An 18,474-nucleotide genomic window follows, 5' to 3' on the forward strand; every position below is an offset into this window, starting at 1 on the left:
ACAGCACTCTTTCCATAACCCAAATGTGACCATACTGCTGCCCTGCTTGAAACCCTCCAACAGCCACTTCCCCCATTCTTACCTCACCCCAGGGAGCACTCAAGTCCCTGAACCTGGCATTCAAAACCCTTCTGACTACTTCCCCCTGCATCTTTACCCCCATCACACACACACACACACATTTACCCTCCACCTAGGTCTCGTGGAGCCACCAGTAGCTTCTCAGTGAACTATGCTGTCCCACCCTCATTAGCCTGCAGGTCATATTAGAGACTCAGCCAACTCAAGCACCACACTCTCAGAGTTAGTCACTCCGTCCTTGGAGAGAACCAGAACTTTGCCCACACCATAGCACAGGTAGAATGAATTATTCTCTATGTGTTAATAAGGCTGTCCCCCAACTGGACTGTGCCATCCATGGGATCAATGTCTTCATCTTGCTCCTCTAGGAATAACAAGCACCTAGCCAGAGCTGAGCACCCAGTAGACTCCAGTAAATGTGGCAGCAGGCTTTCATCCCAAATACTCATCACAGTAAAGGTTTAAATTATGGAATACTGTTCCACTGACCCTTGATCCTCCAATCTGTGGAATCTGCCTATTCTTCCCCTTCCCCCTTTCCCTTCTCTCTAGTTATACCAATACTTTCAGATTAATTTTCCATCCCAAAGGGAACAGAAGGCAGGCTCTGGGCAACTGTGTGTTTAAGTCAAATAGTACAAATGTCTCCTAGTGACTAGGGCTGGGCGACTTTATGAGGCTATGGTGCAAATGGAAAGACCACCTGGGTTTCTTCCCCAGGAGCAGTACTTCGATTCTTTCCTTTAACCAGTTACTTACCCTCTCTGCACTTTAGTTCAAATAGGATTGCGGATACTATTACCTAAAAGTATTGTGATGAGACTCAAGTGAGATATTAACTGTAAAGCTCTAGTTATTATTAGGCTTTTGAGATCCTAAAGATAGCAGCTCAGTGTCACGACACCAAATTACATTCGTTACTTCAAATGACTAAAAGAAACTCCCAAGGCAATACGTTTTTCGAAGTTTGTTTCTCTAAAAAGAGAACTTCAACATGTCCCCGGCTCCTCCGGCACACTTAAGACGACTATAAGTGAAGACCCGCCTCCTTAGCCCCTAAGCCACGCCCCTTTCAGTGCGCACGCCTACGTTGTAGGGCCCCTCAACATTGATTGACACTTTCATTCACCAATAATAAGTGAAATTCCTGTCAACGTCCGGTGAGGGGGCAGGACATCCTTGCTGGTTGCTAAGACACTCTTGTTTCGCTCCTTGACAACCCTGGCGGGGGTGCGCTGGTTGCGGCCCCGGCTCCGGCCCCCGCGGGAGCAGGTGAGGCCCCGGGGCGCGGCGGGCAGCCAGGCGGGGAGGGCCGGCCCAGAGGGAGGGCGGGAGGCAACGCGGGGCGGAAGAGGCCTCGCCCACCGCCGAGGCCCCACCTCAGTCCTCTGCCTGCTGTTCCCAGCCCCAGGTCCTCCCATCCTCAACCCCCACCCCGACTTCGGGATCTGCGAGCCCGGTGGTGACAGATTTGCCGTCGCGACTCCTAAGGCTGCTCCGCTCCACCCACCCGATGCCTGTCTAGCTTCGCGCTCCCACATCCTTCCTCGTCCGACTCCCTCTAGCACCTTTGTCCCGCCACCTTTCGCGGCTGGGCCAGTGGTAACGTTAATCTCTGCCCAGACCACTTGACTTGGGAGAGTTGGCCACGTACTGGGACTCCCAGCTGATTATTTCCCCTCTTTGGGTCTCAGTTTCCCTATCTGCAAATGAGAAGCTGGGTTGAGTGATCTTTAAGGCCTCATCCACTCTGATGTTCTAGGTCGGATATTGTACTTTGACCCAAGTGTAGTTCCCATGGGAGGCATTGTGTGTCATAAGAACTTGGCAAACCTAATTTGCCAGTTGCTGGACCCTAACAAGTTACCTTACCTCCCTGGACTCCAATATATGCATATATAAAATCAGTGTACTACAGTGCATCTCCTTTATTAATTCTGAGGATAATATGAATCAAAGTACAAAGTCCAGATCAGTGTAGATTCAATATTTGTTAGTTTCCTTCCTTTGTCTATTACTTCCCCCACATTTTCCCTCTCTGGGAAATGTTACCAACCCCCGTGGCATGAGCTGTTATTTCTCCGGTTGACCCTCAGATCCATATGTCCCTCTCTAATCTTTCTCCTGGGCTTCCATTTTAGGGATACTTGATTGGGGGTGGGGGGCAGATAAGAGATTATTATGTGCCACATAACAATGTTTCCATCAAGGATGGACTGCATATACCATGGTGGTCCCATAAGATTATAATGGAGCTGAAAAATTCCTATGGCCTAGTGATGTCATAGCCATCATAATGTGATAGCACAATGCATTACTCATATGTTTATGGTGATGGTGATGTAAACAAACCTGTGCTGCCAGTCCTTTTAAAGTATAGCACATATAGTTATGTACAGTACATAATACTTGATAATAAATGACTTACTGGTTTATGTATTTGCTATAACTATACTTCTATCATTATTTTAAAGTATATTCCTTCTACTTAGCAAAAAAAAAAAGTTAACTGAAAATAGCCTCAGGCAGGTCCTTCAGGAGGTATTCCAGAAGAAGACATTGTTATCATAGGAGATGACAGCTCCAGGTGTGTTATTGCCCTTGAAGACCTTCCAGTGGGACAAGATGGAGGTGGAAGACAGTGATATTGATGATCCTGACATCTCCATGTAGATGTAGGCTAATGTGTGTATTTGTATCTTAGTTCTTTCTTTTGAGATAGAGTCTCACTCTGTCACCTGGGCTAGAGTGCTGTGGCATCAGCCTAGCTCACAGCAACTTCAAACTCCTGGGCTTACGTAATCCTCCTGCCTCAGCCTTCTGAGTAGCTGGGACTTCAGGCACGTACCACCACACCTGGCTAATTTTTTCTGTTTTTAGTAAAGATGGGGTCTCACTCTTGCTGAGGCTGGTCTCAAACTCCTGACCTCAAGCGATCTTCCCACCTCAGCCTCCCAGAGTGTTAGGATTACATGTGTGAGCCACTGCACCTGGCCTGTGTCTTAGTTCTTAACAAAAAAGTTTAAAAAGTAAATAAATAAATAAAATATTTTAAAAATAGAAAAAAGCTTATAGAATAAGAATATAAAGAAAATATTTTTGTACATCTGTACAGTATGTTTGTGTTTAAGCTAAGTATTATTACAAAATAATCAAAAAGTTTAAAAAATTAAAAAGTTTACAAGATAAAAAGTTACTGTAAGTTAAGGTTAATTAGCTTAACCTTAATATAAGAAAGAAATATTTTTGTATACTTTTAGTGTAGCCTAAGTGTATAGTGTTTATAAAGTAGTGTATAGTAATGTCCTAGGCCTTCAAATTCACTCACCACTCACCCCAACTCAGCACAGCAACTTCCAGTCTTGCAAGTGCTATTCATTGTAAGGACCCTGTATAGGTGTGTCATTTTTTATCTTTTATATCATATATTTACTGTACCTTTTCTATGTTTAGGTATATTTAGATGCACAAATACTTACCATCGTATTACAGTTGCCTACAGTATTCAGTATAGTAACATGCTATACAGGTTTGTAGCCCAGGAGCAATAGGCTGTATTATATAGCCTAGGTTTGTAGTAGGCTATATCACCTGGGTTTGTGTAAGCACACTCTATGATGTTCACGCATGATGAAATTGCCTAATGACACGTTTGTCAGAACAAATCCCCTTCATTAAGTGACATAATGACTATATTGATGTGATACTTGGATTGATGACTTCCCTTCTGCCCCTGTTAACCCATGATTTGGTGATTTCTTCCTCCTAACTAGATACCCCTATTTTCATATCTCTCCAGCACCTTAAACTCTGCAGTTCTAAAATCAAACTGGCCTGCTTCTCTACCTACTCATCTCTTCTACATGGTTCCCCCCATTCCTGTGAGTGGCACCTCCATCCTTTTGGGGCATCGTTCGTCACTCTGCCATGCCCATTCCGCTCATGCAGTTATCAGGTTGTTTTGATTCTGCCTCCATGAGGAGTTCACATCCTCTCCATTCCTGAAGCTACCACCCTGGTTCAAGTCTATAATGCCTGTCATCTTGGCCATTGCTGTAGCTTCCTAACTGCTGTCCCTGCCTCAGTCTATCCTGTCAACCCAGCCCACCACAATAATTGCCCTAAAGCACAACCCTGTCACCCACGACCAGGAGACCGCCAAAGGGCTTTCCCATTCCCCACAAAAAATATCCACACTTCTTAAGTCTGGGTTTCGAGCCCTTCACTTCCACAACCCAATCCCAGCCTTTCCCCAGCCTTATTTCTCCCTTTGCCACATTCTATCCTCCAGCCAAATTGGACTGTTGGACTTTCACAGAAAAATGCTTTGCGCTTTCTGTTTTGGTAACACTGTGTTTGTTCACCTGCCTGGAAGGTCTTCCTCACCTTGCCCTCTTGTCAAGATTCCCACTCACCTTTCAAGCCCTGACTTAAATGTTACATCTGCCACCAACTTCTCTTCCTGTCCTCTCTCACTCCCTCAAGAGTTTTCCTCTTTTCTCTATCTCTACATCTGTCTCCTGGCACTTCTTTCTGCCATGAACCATAGTTAGTTCCTTGTGTATGTGTGTTGGTCTCCATATTGGAGTGTAAGTTCCTTGAAAACAGACTGTCTCTTGGTTATAGTGGAGTAGTTGAAAAAGCATTATCGTTGAAGTTGTATATACCTGGGATGGAAATTTAGCACTTCCATTTATTAGCTGTGTGGACAGTCACTTTCCTTTCCTTAGCCACCTTGCCCATCAATAAAATAGGGGTAATAGTGTCTTTTTGACAGAGTTCCTGGGGGAAGTAAATTAGATCCTGTATGTAGAATCCCCATGCTGGTGCCAGCGTCAAGATCAGTGTTCAGCAAATCTTATTGAATGGATTCGATGGGTCCTCTCCCTTCCTAAGGGGCAAATGAAATATAATTTAATTACAATTTGGATATTTTTTGGACTTCTGCCATGTGCTTTTGCTGATCTGGAGCATCTAATGAAGAATAAAGTCCCTCAGCCTCAGCCGATTGTCCTGACTCACGACACATGGTTAAGTCGTGATGGGTTGTGAGATGTCAGTGGTAATTAGCTGTTGTGAATGTGTTTCCAAAAAATAAATTCTTGCTAAGTCCTATTTATTTCTTAGTCCCTTACATTCAAATCTGTTCACTTGAGTGGGAAGAAAGTGGGTGGGAGCCTGCCTAGTCTGCTGTCTGTAGTAAGCAGCTGTTCTCCTAGAGAGCTAATAGCTGTGATGGTTATGACTTTTTGTTATACTTTGTATCTTGACAAATTGGGATTTCATCCAAACTTGGACATACTACATGAATCAATGTCCTTTATCACATGGTGCTGGACATGAGGAAAATGTTGAGACTTGCTGATCCAGGCTAATCCACAGGTGTCTCTTCTCTTCCACACCACTCCCTCTCTCTGCCCCTGCCCCAGTCCAAGGCACGTTTTTGCCTTGGACCTTAGCAAAATGAGGGGGAAAAAATAAGGACCACATTTAAAAAAACAACCTTTGTATGTCTTTTCTTGAGAAGGGCCAACATTTATTCTGCCAAATTTTCCTCTTTTAGAGTAGATGTATCTTCCAATGCTCTTACTCAGCAGAATTTAAAAATGGCAGCTCTGTGTTTGCTCCCCCCATTTTAAACTGATCTGAGAAACCTGGTGTTTGGCATTGTTTCCTGACCTCCCCACTGACGTCTTGGATAGATACCTCAAAGTCCTAAGGATCCTTTCTCCTCCCCTTGCCAGCTTTGTTCTTCATTTGTTTGCCAGAAGGCAGAGGGAGGACATGTCAAGAAAAGGTGAGGATGACTGAGGTGCCCTAATGTGTATTCCTGACATGGCGGGAGGCAGGCTGAGACAGATGGCTGGACTGGTGGATGTTGGGTATTGAAGTCATTTGTGTTACTGTTTGTCTCCTGCTTGCTTGTGCCAAAGGAGAAGTCACAGAAGATAGCGTCAGAAGAATAGGTCCAGGTTCAGATCCCATTGCTGGCTTTGCACCCTCAGGCCAGCCATAAAACCTCTCTGAGCTCCCTTTGCCTTAACTGAGAACTGGGAGCCAGATACTTCCCTTACAAGTTGTTACAAAGATGGAATGAGACACAGTGTTGAAGTACAGTGTAATCACACCGCTACCACTTTGGCCTCTGGTGGCAAACAGGTTGCATAGAATTTTTCTGTGTGTGTGATTCTTTTCTCCTTCAGTGCTAACACAGTGATTTGTACATAGTGGGAACTTGGGAAATACTGGTTTGATTGGCTGAACATTTAAATGTACAGCTGATTGGTATGTGAAAGATATCACAGTTTCCCTTCCTTCTGTACCAGCAACAGGAGCTGATGTTTACTGTGAGATAAAGTCTATTCTTATTCCCAATTTCCAGATAAGAAAATGGAGACTGAGAGAGGTGAGCACTAGTCTCAAACAGAACCAAGGTGTGACTTCAGGTCTGCCTGTAGAGCCTGTACTCAGAACCTCCATGACCTGTCCCACATGTGTCCTTCAGTCTCAGATATGTGACGGGTCGTAAAGGGTGGCATGCCATGATCTAAGAGCCAAGAATGTTCCAGTCATTGAGTGACTGTCCCTCCCAAGGGGGCTTGCAGGTACTTTTGGCCTTGTTTCCCAGAATCCATTCATTTTCCCTCATCCCTCCCATATACCCTAACCCTCTTAAGGATTCTTCCCAGATGCTTCAGAAGCAAAATAATAGATGGTAATTGAGGTTAACGCCACAAAAAAAAAAAAGAAGGGACAGTGAGACAAGGAACACTGGCTTTGACAGGCCATGAGACAGAGAGCCCTCGTCTGTGCCCTTGTCGCCCAGGCAGAGCCGCACGTCTGACATGGCTGTGTAAAGCATGCAGGCAGGCCGTGGGTAAGGAGGGAGAGAACAAGGCTGCCCCTGGCTTTGTGCATCGTGACGGCCAGATGGGATGAGGTCGAGCTTCGGTACCCAGTAGATTCTAGTATCCTGGCTGTGGGCACGCTTACATTATTAAAAGGCTCTTTTAGGCTTGACACGACTTCGTTTTGGCCTGAAGCATTCAGGCACACACTCATTTGCGTGGAAGATTGATAAGGTTATTAGAATCTCTAGTTCTGCTATTTTTGGTAGAATTCTTTCAGCAGGGTTTTTTTTTTTTTAATCGTGGCTGAATGGAGCTATATCATAATGATATAGTATCATAAAAATTCTCCTGTCTTTCTGTATTTGGAAACACATCATCTATAACTATTCCTTTTTATTCTGTAAGCCTCAGCCCTTTTGGATCCCCAGAAGTATATGTAGTGGTTAGGAAAAGCTCTTTGCAACCATGGTCTTTAATAAACTTGGTTGAATAATGTTGACCAAGTCCTAGCTAATAACACGGTGGCAGTAGAGAGCAGTGTGATGATATTGGTGCAGAGAGGTTGAAAATTTCAGAACACTCAAATCCATACACTTGGGGCTTGCAGCAGCTTTTTGAGATTGGGAAGAAGATGGATTAGTATCCCTTTTAATAGAGAGGTTGCATTATTTGCCCAAGGCAAAGAAGTAAACAGAATTCATTTCTGTTATTGAACTGGTATTTATACCTAAGTATTCTGGCTCATGGTCCTACACAGCTCTCTACAAGGTGCTATCCCAGTGGCTTTTTCCCCTTTGTTCCTGAGGAATGGGCTTTGGTAATATCTCTGAAGTCTTATGACGTTTCAGCAGGATTCTATGTCTCTGAACCAAGTTTAAGCAGCTGCCACTGACCCTGACCTTGAGGGCAGCATGTGCATAATTGGCTCTCAGTTCCCTTTCTGGCTCCTACATGCCACCACTTTTGGGCCCTAAGGATGAACTGAATCAAATCATATTTAGGGGGAAGACGCCTAAGCAGCTGCTTCCACATTTTAAGTTGTTCCCGCTTGAAATAAACAAGCCATAATACCCTTTTCCTTTTGTCATCAGTGTAGCCACCACCTCTGTCACACCTTGATGAATGTGGAGGAGGAGGCAATAAAGTGGCTATTACTAAAGCTGGGAGGACAAGATGGAATTGGAGATGGGCCTTAACATTAATAAGCAAAGACAAAATGATTCACTGGATTTTGTGAAATAAGAAACCTGACCAGGAAGTACAAGGAGATTGCGCTTGGTAATTTTCCAGGTTATATGTAGAGACAAAAAAATTTGCTAATATCTGAGTGGTGCAAATGCCCAGAATTGATGAGATAAGAGAAGCCATATGTCCATTGAGAAATTAGCAAATACCAGTGTCATGGGATAGTGGAGTCCGTGCCGGGCTTCCAGCCTCGCTCAGGGAGCTGACCAAATGGAGGGCACTGAGGGCTTCTGTAGCATGTCGGGGAGGGGATAAAATTGAGAGTGCAGCCCAGAAAGCGTGCCTGGAAAGCTCAAGTCTCGGCCAAACCAGGGTCCAGTTAACATTAGAACAGTAGGCACTGAAAAGGAAGATCGAACATTTATCTCCCTGCTGGGATCACAGGAGCCACACTAGTGGGCAGTTCCACAAATGTGTCGTGAGCGCCTGATGCATGTCCATTGGGGGGCTGTGTGAATAGGGGTTAGCAGTGCCCATGCCGGGCTCTGTCACAGCCCAGCTCTGTCACTCACTAGCTGAGTGGCCTCAGGCCAGCGACCTCACAGATTCCTGCCTCTGTGCTTGCAGGACCTAACTCCCAGGGTTGTTGCACTGACGAGCTGCGTAAGTGCATGTGGCACACTCAGAACAGTGGCTGGCACATGGGAAACCTACCAGCTGTTGCTTGTCATTACCTGCCCGTTAGTTACTGTACTAAGCATCTTGGGGTTCAGTGACTGCATTGATAGTAAGTTCCCTTGGAAATGTGAGAAATGCTGGAATAACATTTAGCTGTGCTGTCCAATACAGATCATCCAAAAGGGCTAAGCAATGTGGCGATTTGTATTCATTTGTGTCAGTAGTTCTGAGATTCAAAGCCCTTTAAATTATAGGATAAATTGAATTGTAGGATGAAAGACAAATGCCAGGGTTTCCAGCAGTGCTCCCAGGCATCTAGGATCTAGGCCTGTCTCTTTAGGAAACACCCCATCTGTTAGTAGATAACTTGGTTTTTGTGGGGTGTGATGGGGGTGGGGAGAATGGGGAGGAACACTCACATATGTGTAAGGTGTCATAACTTTGCTTTCGTACCCACACGCATTCTCTCATTTGATCCCCCTGGGAGCCAGAGGGAGGGAACAGCAGTGTATTGGGTGCCAACCATGTGCATTGTGTTAAGTTGCTTTATATATGTTATCTCATTGAATTCTCTATAACAGCCCCATGAGATAGATATGACTGTCCCTGTGTTACTGGTGAGGAAACTGAAGCCCAAGGCCATGCTGCTGGTGGGCAGTTGAACCAGCACCAGTGCCTAAGCCTCCCAACTCCTGGGCCAGCCAGACAGGACCTGGTGGCCCAAGAGGAAGTAGGCAGGAACAGTTGGGTAGCCTGGTGTGCCCACAGCATGGATCAGCACGTTCCTTTTTCCCCACAATCAGAGGCCTGTGCAGAGGGCTCCTTGCTTGCCAATAAACTCAGATTGTTGATGTTGACCTGAACATTTAACTTCCTAACAGTGTCTTCTGGGAATTAAGGACCATGTATGTAGTGGGCATACAGAGAAGCTGCATTTGTTAATTGCTGGCTCAAGGCTCCATCCTGCAGGCCTGGCCCGCAGTCAGTATTTGTCTTGATAATGACAGTGTGGGCTTGCAGCATCCTACCAGTGTGTTCTTAACCAGGTCCCAGCATCTCATGTTGACTCATCCTCCTGTCTGCAGACTCGTTGGCCATTTGGAAAAGGATGTGGAGGAGTTAAGATGGGGAGGTGTCAAATCGTTACTGAGACATTTCTAATTTGTGATGTATGGTTTTAAAGCCAACTCTTTTCTCCTGGTTTTTCCTGTTTTCTACAGCACCCCTTGGGGAAAGACATTTTCTGCTCCCGCCAAGTTGGCAGGGCTTGCATCCTGAACCTCCTGGGTGTGTCTTAATTGCCAGTTCCAGCACTTCCCGAAAGCCCCACTCTCTCCTCCAGTGGTCACCGTGGAAGGATCATGGGAGAGACAGAAGGGAAGAAAGATGAGGCTGATTATAAGCGACTGCAGACCTTTCCTCTGGTCAGGGTAAGCCCCGGGGGCGGGAGACAGGACGGCCCGCAGGGCCCACACAGCCTGGAAAGAGGTAGGTGGAGCTTATGCCCTGCAGGATGGCAGTGGGAGGAAGTTAAGAAGGGTGGTGCTTGCTCGGACCTAGACATCTAGGAGTCAACAGTGATTCATTCATTCATTCATTCATTCATTCGCCAAGTATTTATTTAGGCCACCTGCTATATACCAGGCACTGTGGAAATGGTAAACGAGACCGATAAAGACCTGGCCTACATGACAGAAATGTTTGAAAAACATAATTGCAGGCAATGAGTGCTATAAAGAAAAATGAAGTTTAGGTCAGGACTGACAATAGAGAAAAAAAAAAAAAAAGAAAAATGAAGCAGATGTAAGGGGCTAGAGAGCAGAGGTTGGCTTTTGGAGAGGTTTCTCCAATCGGAGACTTGGATGAAGTTGGGGAGCAAGCCTTGCAGCTATCTGGGGAGAATGTGCCAAGCAGGGGAAGCAGAGGCACAGGAAACTGGAGAATGAGCTCAGCATTTTGGAAGAACAGAAAAAGGCCAGCATGGCTGGAATGGGGTGCTGAGAGAGGTGGCAGGGCATGAGGGCCAGAGCCCACAGGCCTGGCCAGCCACAGGGAAGAGTGTGGTGACACATGTGGGTCTATCCTGAGTTGAAAGGGGAGCAGTGGAAGGTTTTAAGCAGAGGGGTGATGTGATCTGTTTTATGTTTTCAGAAGATCACTCTAGCTTTTTTGAGGAGAATGGATTTTAGGGCACCAAAGTAGAAATGGGAAAACCAGTGAGGACACTATTGCAGAGGCCCTGAGAGATGAGGATGGCTGGGCCCAGGTCACAGGGTGGAGGCATGAGACGTGGTCAGGTTCAGGACATACGTTGAAGGTAGAGGCTGTAGGGCTTGCTGACAGGTGGATGCTAGGTATGGGGGAAAGAGAGTAAAGGATGACTCCTACGGTCTGCTTTTCTCTGAATAATGGAGGAAAAATGATATTAATTACCAGGAAAGGGAAGGTAGAGGAAGAATGGATTAGTGGGGAAACAAAAGTTGTTTTCAAGACATCCAAGTGAGGTTGTCAAGTGGGCGGTTGGACATAGGAGTCTGGAGCCCAAATAAGGTTAGAGCTGGGAGTGAAAGTGTGGAAACCCTCCCCATTCAGAAGACTTCTAGATGCATGGAACAGGACGAGGTCCCTTAGAGGTGGAGTAGCTGGAGAAGGCAGAGGGTGGAGACGGGCCCTGGGCCCTGCAGGAGTTGGAAGGAGGAGGGGATCTAGCAAATCCAGGGAGAAGGGGCAGCTGGAGAGGCAGGAGGAAAACCAGAGCCTCGGGAGGGGCCAAGCAGCCTCTTCAGGCTTCTGGGGTGAGATTCCGCTGGAAACCATTTCCATAGCTGGCATTCCCTCCGTGCCTGGGCCGGCCTCCTTCCATGTCTGTTGGCTGGAACACGGTATCGCTGAAGCTTCATGCCCTTGCAGAGGGGCTGGGGCTGGAGAGTTCATGTGGCTCAGCTTGGTTCCTCTCCCCTCTGCCCCAGTGATAGGCCCCCAGCCAGGAGATGGGTCGCCCACCCAGGCTGTGCCAGGGAAGCTACCTGGTGTCCATGCCTTAAGCTTGGGACAGAGAGGCCAGCCAGGAAGGCCAGGTCATGGGCTAAGCCTCTCTCTGTTTGTCACCCTGCCCTGTCTCTAGCACTCGGACATGCCAGAGGAGATGCGAGTGGAGACCATGGAGCTATGTGTCACAGCCTGTGAGAAATTCTCCAACAACAACGAGGTATTGCCATCAGAGCAGGCGGCCCCTCGTGTCTTTGGTGACCCCTGTGGGTGAATAGAGTGGCCCAGTCCCCTGTGGTCAGCTCCAGAGAATCCTGCTGGGACTAGGCTAGAGCCTCCCTTGGAAGCATTTGAAGTCTGGGAAAGGCCAGTGAGAGAGGCAGCTGGTGCTGACTCCGGGCACTGATGGTCACGCCCAGTTCTAGAGGGAGAAAAGCCAGAGGGGTCTCCGCGATACCCTGCCCATGCTCCCTGCTCAGGCAGCTACTGAATAGTGTGCCTTTCCCCATGGCTCCGTCCTAGCCATGAACAGAGGCCTGCCCAGGCATCCATTCATATATTCATTCATCCATCTAGAAAAGATGTTGAACACCATCTCAGTGCCAGGCACTGTCCTAGGTGCTGGGGAACCAGCTAGTAGGCATCGACACGGGAATGTCATTCATCAATATGGTGGTAAGCAGGAAAGAAGTCACTGTCGTGGCAGCCAGTGGGGTGGCAGACCCTGGCCAGTGACTCCAGGCATTGGGACAGCTGGGCCCAAGTTCAAATCCTATCTCTAGCTGTTCCTAGCTCTGTTCCCTTGGACAGCCATTTCTCTGAGCCCAGTTTCCTAGTCTATAAATGAGGGATGGAGATGATCCTTCCTCACTGGGCTAGTTATGAGGGCTATTTACTGGGACAATGGGGACAAAGTGCTCAGCATGGCACCTGGCATGGTGGTGGGTGCTGTCGGTGCACATCAAATGCCTGAACATGGCTCTGCAAGGCTGGGTGCTCTGCCTGTCCCTAGGCCTCTTCTCCACGTTGAGGGGAAGTTTCTTGAAAGAGCAAGCACAAGAAGACTTAGTCTGTGGCTATGACTGGGGGGAGGAGTCAGCTCCTCCCTGCAGCCCCCTGAACCCAGTAAGGCACCACGCGTGGTGATGGAAACCTTCCCAGCCTGCACGCGCGCACACGTCTGTTCACTCAGTTAGTCCTGAGAGCTGTTTCCAGTTGAGGAAATTGGTACCGACCCGGGAACCCAGCACTAAGTGCAGAGCCAGCACTCAGACCAGGCTGTCTCCAGACCTAATGCTTGTTTTCCCGCCTCAGCCAGTTTCTTCTTGACTGCTGAGGTAATGTCTAGCTTTCTGTCCCTGTGTAATAGCCCTGGCAGGAGGTGACCTGTGTAGAAGCCCTTTGTGACGGTTCTCTGAGCAGGAGGACAACAGAAATAGGACAGCAGGCCTTCCTCTTGCCAAGACCTTGTTGCCAGACTTCTCCCTCCTGGAGAGGGACCTGACTCATGCCCCTTCTCTCCCCCACTACCCCCTGATGAGCACCCTATTCGTTCCAGAGTGCCGCCAAGATGATCAAAGAGACGATGGACAAGAAGTTCGGCTCCTCCTGGCATGTGGTGATCGGCGAAGGCTTTGGGTTTGAGATCACACACGAGGTGAAGAACCTCCTCTACCTGTACTTCGGGGGGACCCTGGCTGTGTGTGTCTGGAAGTGTTCCTGATGCTCTGTTCCCAGCTCCTGTCCCTGTCCCCTGCAGGCCTTTTCCTGCCACTCATCTGGGACGAGGAGCAGCCCCAGGCAGGTCCTGGGTTTTCCAAGGAGAGTTTGGGGTCTTTTCTTTTTGTCCTATGTGCCAGTTTCCTGAGCCATGCCCAGTGTGTGAACTTGTTGACATCTGTAGCCCCAGGCCCTCAGCCATCTCATGCGGAGTCCCAAGGTGTCCACGGGCCAGCAGGTGGCAGTCTCTGGGGGGAATGTGAGGTGGGGAAGTACAACAGGGTAAAGGAGGTGGGGAGATGGGATTTTTCCCATGAGGGTGTGCCAGGCCCCCCTTCCTCAAGAGCTGCCCTCCCCTCAAATCCCGGGAGTCCCACTGCCCTTCCGTCCCAGTGCTAAGGAGTGTCCGCTGCCCTTACCATCAGTGGCCATATGAAAATGGCCCCAGGAAGGAGCCTCTCCTCTCAAGGGACACGGGAAGCTTCTCTCCTTGTCCTCTGGCCCAGTGCTGACCCCGGCCCCAGGCTGAACAAGCCACTGCATCTCACTGGGCAGCCGCACCGCAGCCCTGGCTTTGGCATGGAGACCAGGCAGCCTTTGTCCGTCCTTTCCACCCACCAGGCATGAACCTTTCGCATTGCCTCAGCCCGCGCAGTTGATAGCCAGGGGCCGGCGGGTGGGAACTGCAGCCGGGCAGTTTCTGGAGGTGTCCCTGGGCCTCTGGCGAGACGCCTGGGCCAGGGGTGCTCTCGCCGCGAGGCTGCTTCCGCAGGGAACCTGGCCCGCCAGCTACTTGTCATCAGGGACTGCATGCTGATTTGTACTTATCTCTGCTGGCTTTTCTATATTCTTTTTGAGTGTGGGGAGAAGGGTTTTAGTAGAAGGGTGAATCGTATTTTACACAGCAGTCTTATTTATATAAATGTCTTGGTTTTTACAATTAAAACTTCCAAAAACTGACCTCGATCTATATAGTCTCTTAAGGTTAGGGGAAGGTGTGATCAGTGTCTTCAGGCTTGGGTGGGTACCAGGAGCCCAGAGATGTTTCTGGTTAAACGGCAGAAGCCCTGGGCCCAGGCACAGTCCTACTCACCCCAACCTTGCCCTTCTCACCATTATGTCACTGAAGTTGGGGGCCGAGTGCAGTTGGATGGGGCCACATGGACACCGAAATACCCCTAGTGGCCAGACCGAGCTACTGCAAAGACGTTTGCAAGCCCACACCATTGAGTTCAGTTCAGCAGGTATTTATTCAACAGCTGCTGAGTGCCAGGTCCCAGGGACGGAGCAAAGGAAGGTGAAAAAGCCACAGATCTGGCCTTCAGTGAGCTCAGTCTACTGCAGAGGACCACTTGGGCCCCATCTTTTCAACCAATGTGCAAAGTGACATTATAAAGGACAAGGCATTCTGGGAGGGGGACGAAGGGGCTCCAAGCCCAGCCTGGGAAGTAACAGGGGTCTCCAGTAGGGTGAGGTCTGAAAGCCGAGGCTTGAAAGAAGGGTGGGATTTTACCAGAGCAGAGGGCTGCTCCAGGCCAGGGACATCTGAGTGAATGCAGGAGATAAGAAGTGGCTTGGGAATGAGGGACACATTGCAGAACCGTGAAGCCCCTGCAGCTCAGGGTTTGGCCCCCAAATCTGAGCCTCAGACCTGAACATGTTGGGCATGGGCAGAGCAGGGCAGCTTGTCTTCCCCTTGTGCACAGGGCCCTCCTGAGGTGGCCCACGTAGGACCCTCAGGCCTGGAAGGCCAAGCCCTGGCCCAGTCCTGCCCTTCTGAGGCTGTGTCCAGTGTAACAAGATCTGCAGCAGCCTTGCTGGGTGGCGTTACGTCAAGCAGATAAGTTTGCTTAGACAAAGACCAGTGCAGCCAAGGAGGGAGGTTGCTGCCATATGCCACATCCTGGGACAGATGAAAGAAAGAATGGAGTTGCAGTCACTGCCCCAAAGCTGGCCATCCGGCTGGGTGGCTTTAGGATCTAACCTCAGAGCGGGTCCTGGCCCTCCAGGACTCGGTGGGTGGGGCAGCCCCTTGACCTCAGGCCTATGCTATCAGAGCCTGTGCCACTCCAGGTGCTGGCGAGGGGTTCTCGAGCGTCACAGATGGGAGTGGAAGGAGAGAGGGAGGCGGGCGGGGGTGGCACTCGGGGGAGGAGGGGAATGGGTGCCGAGGCCTGGAATAGCTACGGTTGATTAACCGCCTGCTTTGCATCTGTTCTCTCCTTTCGTCTGCTGCGCATGGGTGCCAAAAAGTGAGACTGGCTCAGCCTGCAACCGGGGTAGTGGGGGTGGCAGTGAGGGGTGTGGGCTCTGAGGTCCCTGCCCTTCCTAATCTTTCCGTGACTCAGTTGCTTTGTCTGTAGAACGAGGATAAAAAGTACCAGTGTCACGAGGCTGTTGGGGAGTGTTAGGACTCTGTCTGGATTAGGTGACACACCAAGGGTATGTGCTGTACCCTTATTACACACCCTTCTCTTATCACCTGTAGATGATGTCACCTGTGCTGACAGCCAGCCCCTCAGGACCGGGTGGGAATTTGGTGAGAGTGGGCTTGTGCACTGCCCGGCCCTCATAGGCGTGCAGTGCAGCGGCGCCACTGATGGCCAGCACCCCTTCCACCTCAGTCACTTCTGGGGTTTTTTTGTTTTTTGTTTTCTGTGAGACAGAGTCTTGCTTTGTTGCCCCAGGTAGACTACAGTGGCATCATCACAGCAACCTCAAACTCCTGGGCTAAAGTGACCCTCCTGCCTCAGCCTCCCGAGTAGCTGGGACTACAGGTGCACACCACCGTGCCTAGCTAATTTTCCTATGTTTAGTAGAGACAGGATCTTGCTCTTGGTTAGGCTGGTCTCGAACTCCTAACCTCAAGTGATCCTCCCACCTCAACCTCCCAGTGTTCTAGGATTACAGGAATGAGCCACCTCGCCTGGCCTCTCAGTCACTTCTGTCCATTGCATCCCTCCTCACTTGCCTTTCCAGAAATGAGTCAATAACTGCTTCCCTGTCCTACTCCCAGAGAGTTGTATGGTCACTGTTGGGCCAGATCAGGTGACTGGGAACCATAGTATGTGTGTTTCCCAGGGGTTTCTTCTCTTGACCCTAGTGGCTTTACTTCCCTCCACTCTCCAGGGCCTGTGCTAGCCAGGGTCACCCTGGCCTTCCTCCCAGGGCCCTCACTGCCCGTGGCCAGTGATTCAACAAGCATTTGCTGCAGGACTGGAACGGAGAGGGACATCACAATGAAGAAAGCACCATCCTTGCTAGCCAGTGGCTCACAGTCTACTGGGGGGTTAGACCCAGGAACAGAAAAGCAGAACATGCTAAAGTAATTTGCTAGAAGAGAGCAGGTGGGGTTCAGAGAATCTAGGGTTCGGAGAAGGGAGCAACTCTCACTGCCTGGGGGACTGAGGAAGGCTTCACAGAGGAGGTGACGTTTGCCAGAAAATGCCAGAAAAGGCCCTGGCATTTTCCGAGGGAGGGATGAGAGGGGGGTAGGTAGGGGAAGGCCACCATCATTTGAGGGAGTGACAGCACGTGCAGAGCGGCGGCTCACAGAAGCTCACAGGTGTTCAGGGAAGTCAAACAGTTGCGTGTGGATCAGGAGAGGGTGAAGGTGTTGCTGGGGCTCGGGAGGAAAGAGGCTTTCCTCTGTCGACTGTACCCCACTTGGCAGGCACCTCCCTCAGCACTGTGATGTTGTATAATCCCCAGTAGACTGCAAGGTAGGAATTGCTGTCCCCATTTAGAAATCGAGAAACCAAGGCTCAGAGGATGGAGTGTCTGTCCCAGGGTCCAGCTAGAAGCAGCTCTAGCCAGGACTTCAACCCAGGCTGCCAGCCCCATAGTCCCTGTTCCTCCAGTACATGCTGCATTCTCAGGCCTTCTCTCCACCTCCCACCCTGCAGAGAGCTGGAATCCCCACGGCCTGGCCATGCCTGAGTGCACGCATCTCCTATCTACTTCCTCCCACTGTCCCCGGGCCTCCCCTGTCCCCTCTGCTCTGACCACAGCAGTGCTAATGCTTACTTAGTGAGGCAGCAACCACAGGCCCGCAGCCATGGCTGGCCCTGCCTTTCCACTGCCATCTGCGGCGTGGGGAGCAGTGGCTCATCCCTCTAACTCCTCAGTCCCCTCTGCTGGGCCCAGCCGGAGTCAACCTTTCCTGACATATCTGGAGGCCAAGTCACAGGCCCCAACCCACAGGGACCCGTCCTGCCTGGGAGGGCAGTGAGTGCTCTGGCACGATCAGAGTGCCCTGGCCAGATCACGGAAGTGGGCAGCTGCCTTTGAAGCTCTCAGTGGGGCCTGGGGAGAAATCTGGTATTTCGTGTTGCCTTGGAGGAGGTGCGGAGAACCTCGGCATCTTGCTTAACCTCCTTTCTGCTTCTCCAGAGGACAGACCCTCCAGGCACCTGGGGATGTCCCCTTGGGTTGTGGAGTCCCAGCCCAAACCAGTGTCTGTCTCCAAGCGGTGCCTAAGCTGTGCAGCAAAGGCTGCGTTCCCGAAGAACAGGTGGCAGGCAGCATCCGATGGCGTCCTGCAGTCCCCTCCCCACGAGTTTGGGAAGGGGGTTGGCCAAGTGTAGCCACAAGCCACCACTCTGTCCTATTTTCCTTTTGTTCTCCTCATCCTATATTTAAAGCAACCGCCTCCCACTGCCAGCTGCTGTCTTCAATCCTTGGAAAGGCCGTGGGGCTGGGAGGAGAGCGCGCCTCGGAGGCAGAAGATTGGAATTGTTATTAGTGATACTCCCGAACTCCGAGGAGCCCCACATGTACCAGGCACGCCACCAAGCATTTTACAAACCTGATCCCGTCTGATTCTTACAGCCATTCTGTAAGGCGATGCCATCAGTGACCCCCTCACAGAGGAGGAGTTGAGGCCGGCGAGCAAGCGGCGGGCCGTGACACCAGAGCCCACCTCCCGCACCTCTCTGGTGGCTGCCCGCCAGCTTGGACAGCCACTTTGCTT

General features: G+C 49.9%; 1 protein-coding gene across 1 annotated transcript; it reads left to right on the forward strand.

Moving 5' to 3' along the window:
- The first annotated feature begins 1,246 nt into the window (after positions 1-1,246).
- DNAL4 (dynein axonemal light chain 4) lies at positions 1,247-14,462 on the forward strand. Its single transcript, XM_012741916.3, has 4 exons — positions 1,247-1,353; positions 10,016-10,225; positions 11,920-12,003; positions 13,342-14,462. The coding sequence occupies exons 2-4, from the start codon at positions 10,157-10,159 to the stop codon at positions 13,504-13,506; spliced, it is 318 nt and encodes a 105-aa protein (XP_012597370.1). The 5' UTR covers positions 1,247-1,353; positions 10,016-10,156; the 3' UTR covers positions 13,507-14,462.
- The last annotated feature ends 4,012 nt before the right edge of the window (positions 14,463-18,474 follow it).

Source organism: Microcebus murinus, chromosome 10 (assembly GCF_040939455.1).
Source record: "Microcebus murinus isolate Inina chromosome 10, M.murinus_Inina_mat1.0, whole genome shotgun sequence".
Taxonomy (NCBI): Eukaryota; Metazoa; Chordata; class Mammalia; order Primates; family Cheirogaleidae; genus Microcebus; species Microcebus murinus.

What these genes read in the sequence shown, in the direction of transcription:
- DNAL4 (XM_012741916.3), top strand. Translation starts at nt 10,157, where the DNA reads ATGGGAGAGACAGAAGGGAAGAAAGATGAGGCTGATTATAAGCGACTG. An exon ending in AGACCTTTCCTCTGGTCAGG is followed by an intron (nt 10,226 to 11,919) that starts GTAAGCCCCGGG and finishes CCCTGTCTCTAG; the next exon opens with CACTCGGACATGCCAGAGGA. An exon ending in AATTCTCCAACAACAACGAG is followed by an intron (nt 12,004 to 13,341) that starts GTATTGCCATCA and finishes TATTCGTTCCAG; the next exon opens with AGTGCCGCCAAGATGATCAA.